At 42.6% G+C, this 7,247-nt stretch overlaps 1 protein-coding gene across 1 annotated transcript; it reads left to right on the plus strand.

The window, feature by feature from the left end:
- Positions 1 to 497: 497 nt before the first annotated feature.
- Positions 498 to 1,629, plus strand: CCER1 (coiled-coil glutamate rich protein 1; the record flags this gene model as incomplete). Its single annotated transcript, XM_081249320.1, is given in 2 exon segments — positions 498 to 1,540; positions 1,542 to 1,629. Coding segments are annotated over 2 exon segments (1,131 nt in total).
- Positions 1,630 to 7,247: the final 5,618 nt, after the last annotated feature.

Below are 7,247 nucleotides of genomic sequence, written 5' to 3' on the forward strand. Positions count from 1 at the left end.
CGGTGGGCGCACGGGGCCCCTGGCCGGTATTTAAAGGCTGCCGCTGCCCACCCCTACCTCAGACTAGCCAGGACGGCGACGGTGAAGCGCCTGGGCTGAGAGGGAGCCGCAAGGTAACGCGCAACCCCTCCCTCTCCCGTCCCCAGCCCGAGCCTCCAGTGAGGCAGGGGTGTGTGGGACCCGGGAGCGGGTCTCACTGCGTGTCGCCCACCAACACCTTCCTCCTGCACCATCCTTACCCAGCCCCAGTCCCACCCAAACTCACCTGGACGAGACAACCCGGGTGCCAAGGGGCAGAGATTACGTGGAAGAACGATCGAGCGAGCAGAGAAGAGGGGTCCTTTTGGAGAGAAACGCGTGATCCCAGCGGCAGACACGTGGTGCTGTGCAGAAAAAGAGAGAGAGAGACACGAGGCTCTTCAGACCGTCAGATCTGGCCAAACTTGACGGCAGCTTCTAGGACGCTTCCGTTTAGACCTCTCAGAGCTCCCTGAATCATGACCCAGCCCCTCTATAGAAAAGAGGATCCTCTTAACCTGGGCCACGGGGGGGCGTCCTCTGCCCCATTAAACACCCGGTCTTCCCGCCATCGAAGGCGCAGAGGCGCTCGGGTTTACAGGCGGTGGCATCGCTATGGTCCCAGGGCCGCGTATGAGCCCCGGAGGAAACAGCCGAAGCAACAGCACGGCTCAGGACCTTGGTTCCATCCACCCAGGTGTCCCTCTTGGGCCGTGTATTCTAACTGGGGGCACTGGGGAGGACCCTGGCACTCACCTCCGGAGGGATTCCGGAAGCCCCCTGGCCAGGTGCAAGTGATCCAGGTGTACGGCCTGCTCCCATTCTGCCTTTGCTGCTGCTCCTGCTGGCGCGGGCCCTGGAACCCCGGCTGGGCGAGGCCCCCGGGCAGGAAGAAGCGCTGGGGCCGCCGGGGCCGCGGCCTGCGCCGCGACCCTCGCCGCTCCTTCCAGAGAAGCCCTTCAGAGGATCTGAGCACGCTGCTGCGGCCGGTCAACCTGTGCAGGTTGCGGGCCCCCGGCCTGCGGGCACCGCGGAACACCACCCAGTTCATCATGAACCAGGTCTACGAGGATATGCGGCAGCAGGCGGCGCTGCGGGCGCAGCAGGCCCAGGCGGGCGGCACCGCATCTGCGGCCGGCTCCTTCGGAAACGATGCGCCCCCCAGCGGTGGCGAGGAAGACACGGAGCTGCGGGCAACTTTGTATAGCTTTGGGCAAAATCCGTCTCTAGCCTTCAGTCCTGACCCGGATGAGGCAAACCAGTCTCCAAGCCCACAGCCGGTAGAGGAAAAGGAGAGAAATGATGATGAGGAGGCATGTGGCGAGGAGGAGTGTGACGGCAAGGAGTTGGAGAGCGAGGAGGAGGATGCAGAGACCGACGCCACGGACGAAGAGGAAGCCGAAGAGCCTGACTCCGTGGAGGAGGGGGCGGAGGGGGAGGAGCATGAAGAGGAAGGGGAGGGGCTGGAGGAGGAAGAGCAGAGGGAGGAAGAGAACCGTTTGCCTCTGGAAATGCCTTTATCTTATAAACTGTACTTATTTAAACCCCAAACAGATAATTCCCAAAGTGCCACAGGAAGCTCTCATCATGGCACAGGACATTCACTGTTAGACATCAGGAAAGGGACTGGGGAATGAGATGGAACCGATGTGAGGCTAAAATGAATTAGCAACTTATTAAAAACTAATTAAAAAATGAGTTCCATTAACAAACATATCTCTGTAAACCCCTTCTTTGGCCATTATAAAACGTTTAAAAATCGGTGTGCTTGTGTATGGCTATGAGTGGGGGAGGGAGAGCTTTCAAATATAATTTAACTGGAAATGGTTAAGGGCCAAATAGTCATTACTACAGTTTGAATATTTTCATTTGGTGTTTTCCCCTCTAGATGCTTGAGTTTTTCGGTTTTCATTTTTAAATTCTGGCAGTGCTGAAAATGTTTCTTTTTATAACAGATTTATACATTCCATGCCTAAGAAGCATGTGCCATGTCTATTGAATGTACATCAGTGCTCATGATAGCTGAAACCTTTTTAAAATGCCTATTTTAATATTTTTTCTTGTAGTTTTTCCACCTTCAGAGTTCATTTTTGAGGGTTGTATCTTGGTAACCCCATTTGCAGTCTCTTGTGGCACCACTCATTTATATTCCTTGTTCCACAGTGCTATGGATCTTCCTCAGAAGAACGTGAAGTTGCTTCTGTGGAACTGGTTATCTGCCATGGCCTCAACAATCCATAAATCCATGAATGGAGAGGATTCCCCATGGTCAGAAGTCAACTTGCACACCTAGTTAAAATCCAAGGAAACTGCAAACAGTGGAACATAGCTTAGATTTTGAAGCCTTGTTCCTGGATACATTCCTTGTCATAAGTTCACAGGAATAATAAAAATAGTTTTTGCAGAATGGATTTTTTTTTTTTTAAGATGATTGGCCTTGGGCTTCCCTGGTGGCGCAGTGGTTGAGAGTCCACCTGCCGATGCAGGGGACACGGGTTCGTGTCCCGGTCTGGGAAGATCCCACATGCCACAGAGCGGCTGGGCCTGTGAGCTATGGCCGCTGAGCCTGCGCGTCCAGAGCCTGTGCTCTGCAACAGGAGAGGCCACAACAGTGAGAGGCCCGCGTACCGCAAAAAAAAAAAAAAAAAGTAGTATAATACTGACCACCCATTATGCATTTCTAATGCACAGGGGGAAACCAAGAATCCTGTTGCTGATATTGATCAATAAATCCTTACAAGTCATAGTCCCAAAATATTTTACCCATGATCCTCAATCACTAAGTTCTCATTAAAGAAACACTTTCATTTAGGACTGAATTTCTTCACAATCATATCAGGACAATCCTCAAGTTATTCTTATAGAAGATTCCACTTTTACATTACAAAATTCAGCGCACATTAGCTGCCTCCACATACGCAAGACATTACCCAGTAGTCATTGAAAGGGATGCAAATATGAGCAGTGCCTCAAGAGTTTCCGTTCAGGAACCATTATTTAACAAATAATTATGGAACTACTAGGGGCCAAGCATAGTGAATAGTGATAAGGATACAGTGGTGAGTAAGCAAAATCCCCAGTCTCATGCTGCTTGTAGTTTAGTTGAAAGGACAGACACTAAATGAAGTTAGCAAATTAGTCACTGCAAGAATTCTAAAGGAAACACACTATTATGAAAGTATATATGACAAGGGAACCCAAGAGTGAAGCTGGGGATGTTTACTGTGGACAGAGGGAGCCTTGAGGCTAAAGGTCACTGAGAGCTGGGAGGAGCTTGGTGCCTTTGAGGAACTGAGGACAGAAGGACAACAGTGTCCTGAAGGAGTGGCCAATGATAAGTGACAGCGGTGGGCAGAAACCATATTACCTGCCCATTTCTGCACTATCCATATCTTCTGAATAGACCCCAGCAAAAAATTAATGAAAGGAGAAAACAATTAGTCATTGATGATTCTCTACCTGAACTCATTTCTTTTTATTAGCCAGATACTGTGATGGTCCCTATACTAAAAATGAAGTGATTAAATCAAGTCGGGGGATGGGAGGGTTAGACATCCCAGTACACCTATTACACTTTTCAGAGACCTACCCACCCACTACCATGTAATGACAGGGTCCTAGGCATTGCTGCTCAGCATGATTGGAGCTCCCTGGAGATGCTCCACACCACCTGATAATGATTCAGGAGTATCAGTGTTACTGTGGCTCAGAATAAACCCCGTCTTTAGTTTTAGAGGTAAGTATGCTTGAAGAAAATTCACAATTTTAAAAAAATTCTCATTCTCAAAATCATTTCAAACTTGAGTGGACACAATGCTAATGAGGTGCCACTTATCCATGTCTTTCAAGAATGGAAGTATTATTTCCTTTGTCAACTGTCGGAAAAATAACAATAAATCATAAGTATATTTAGAAGGCCTAGGTTTGCTGTCTCTTCTCAGGTGTTTTTACGTGAGAGATTCTGGTATTTTCCTTTCCAGTGACTGACAGCATTTCTTGATTTATCTTCATTACTTTGTCTCCACAGTAACTTAAAGGGATTTTTTTTTCTGTGAAAATATTAGTCTTCTAAGGATGGTAAATACACTTGACATTTAGAGATCAACTCTGAATTCTGAGTATGGTTTCATAAAATTTTATAACATCTGCCTACGAGGACAAGCATGATTCCAACATATTTAGTTCCATGAAAATAAACACAAGAGGTTAAATAACCCAGCTATACCAAACCCACAGAGTCCGGGAAGAATATGATATGAATATCACCCCTTAGGTGGTCTTGGGGCAAGGGAGTGAATTGCATGAGAAAATAGCTTCTTCAGTTTAATTTTGATTTTAACAGCATAATAAAATGATATATGTGGCTAAATTGTTTGTATTTTTACAGGTTCAAATTAACGTAATCACAATTGAAAATTACTCTTAATGCTTCTGAATCATTTTGGCCTTGATTATCTGCGTATTTAAAGCAAAATCAGAATGTGGCTGTATCTTAGCTGTTTCAGTATTAACATTTTTCTACATCTATTTAACTTTCAGCCAGTTAATGGAACATAGCTTGACCTCAGGGTCAGCTGATGGAAGAGAAGAGTTTGGGCATCTGTATGTTGTCACTGCTGCCTGAGAGCGGTGGTGGTAGCCTTGGGTCTCTGTTTCCTCAGACATAGTTGTCCTACCTTATTACCACTCACAACGATTGTGAAGACAAAATAACCAAATATTTAGGAAAAACTTCATTATATACTGTGAATTCACTCTTATTGTCCACAAAACTACATTTTATAATCAAAGCCACCATCTCAATTTCTTTTATTTATGTATTTATTTTATTTTTTCCTTTTTTTAATCGTTTTATTTTATATTGGAGTATAGTTGATTAACACTGTTGTGTTAGTTTCAGTTGTAAAGAAAAGTGATTCAGTTATACATATACATGTATCTATTCTTTTCCAAATTCTTTTCCCATTTAGGTTGTTACATAATATTGAGTAGAATTCCCTGTTCTGTACAGTAGGCCCTTGTTGGTTGTCCATTTTAAATAGAGCAGTGTGTACATGTCAATCCCAAACTCCCTAACTATCCCTCCCCCCCACCCATCCCCCCCGGTAGCCATAAACTCGTTCTCTAAGTCTGTGAGACACTTTCTGTTTCGTTAATAAGTTCATTTGTATAACCTTTTTTTCAGATTCCACATATAAGTGATATAAGATATTTCTCTTTCTCTGACTTACTTCACTCAGTATGACAATCTCTAGGTCCATCCATGTTGCTGCAAATGGCATTATTTGCATCAATATTTTTTTCGATCCATCTCCCAGAGTAATGGAAATAAAAATAAACAAATGGGACTCAAAAGCTTTTGTACAGCAAAGGAAACCATAAACAAAATGAAAAGACAACCCACAGAATGGGAGAAAATATTTGCTAATGATGTGACTGACAAGGGATTAGTCTCCAAATTTTACATCATCTCAATTTCTGAACATTAGGTCAGTCTCGATCCATTAACAAGGCTCAGGAAACCTCATCTCATTTTAGTTTTGTTGGACTGAGATATCTAGATATTACAGTTGTTACTAACTGAACTAAGCATGAACCAGCTTGTCCTGGAAATTTGGTTTTGATTTCTGGTAAAAAAAAAAAAAGTGTGCAAATGCAGTGCCCTGGCGCCTTGATATTGAAGCTGTGGGCCATGGACTAGCATTAGGGGCAACACCTGACAGCTTGTTAGAAATGCCGATCACTCAGACCTACTGAATTAGAATCTGCTGTGTATAAAGACGTCTAAGTGATGTGCATACACATTAAAAACCTAGAAGCTCTGTGGGTTTTTGATCCATCGTAGAGCCCTCTTGGGAATTTAATGATTGAGACTGTGGCTTATGGGTTCAAAACTTCTGTTATTTACTACTTGTGTGACCTAAGGCATATTCTTGAAATTTCAGCTTCTCATTTTCCTCATTTATAGTGTCTACCTCATGGTGGTAAATGAGATTATGATGATTAAATGGGTCAGTGCTTACCACACACTCAGAACAGTGATATATTCAATATCTACCAGTTATAATAATAAGTATTTAATACATTCACAGATGATACCACTGACATCTGGTATCTAAAAGTCACCTGTTAGTAATTAGAGCAAGTATAAATGTAATATCTAATAAGATAACTAACAAAACGATTCACTAACTGTCTTGTTTTCTCTTAGATAACTGTAGTCAGATACATTCCTTTGAGCTGCATATTTCATTGTGCAGGACTGTGAAAACCACTTAAATCTCTAGAGCTGAACTCATTCCCCAAGTACACTTTCTGTCCTTTATATCCTCCCCTTACTACTCCTTTGTTTTTATGGCTGACATTAATACTCTAATAGCTAGAGCTAGAGCTAAGAATTATCCACTCAAGTCAAGATCATTCCTTCCCATACAGGCAGTGCTTCTTTTCAAAATCAAAATGCGTGTATCATAATGCTTAAAGAGGAAGGTTCTGTCTTATGCTATACCTGAAGATAGTGAAAATTTCAATAAATATTAAATACCTACTATAAGCCACTTATGCAGAACGCAAAAGCTATTCAGAACAGAGATCTAAGAATTCAAAAAACATTTAAGCAAATGCAAGATTTTAACATGCATTATCACATATAACCACACTATGAACTAATGCTTTATTTTCCTTTTACAGATCGAGGACCTGCAATTTAAAGTAAATTGTTTCAGGACTTAAAGTCCTCTATTCTGAGTTCAAAGTTGTGGGTCGACTGTACAGTATTATTGGAACATAACTCCCTGTTGTCTTATTTAAGACAACCTTTCTAGGAACAAAATTTCCCTTAATAAGCTTAACCTGAGTTCCAAAGAGGGTAGAAAAAATATAGTCTCTTCAGTGTGTGGTCGGTAACAACGGTACCTAAGGAAGAAATACTGATATCTCCGTCTCAATTATAGTTGTTAGTAGTAGTTTAATAGCTTATATAGTTCACATAATGACCATCTAACAAATTGTTGATTAACAATTAAAATATTAATTGTTGATTAATATTTTTATGTATATGTGTACCAACATACACATATTTGGTGGGAAAGAAAATACCTGAGTGGAATAAATTAGCCTAAGATACTGTGCTGTTCATCTATAATTAAAGTAAAATCGAAATTTTACTGTAGGAAAATATTCATAAAATTTGTAGGTAATTTTATAAGTGTATAAGATAACTGGTTAAC

The sequence above is a fragment of the Mesoplodon bidens genome, assembly GCF_964165515.1.
Source record: "Mesoplodon bidens genome assembly, chromosome: 11".
In the NCBI taxonomy this organism is placed as follows: domain Eukaryota; kingdom Metazoa; phylum Chordata; class Mammalia; order Artiodactyla; family Ziphiidae; genus Mesoplodon; species Mesoplodon bidens.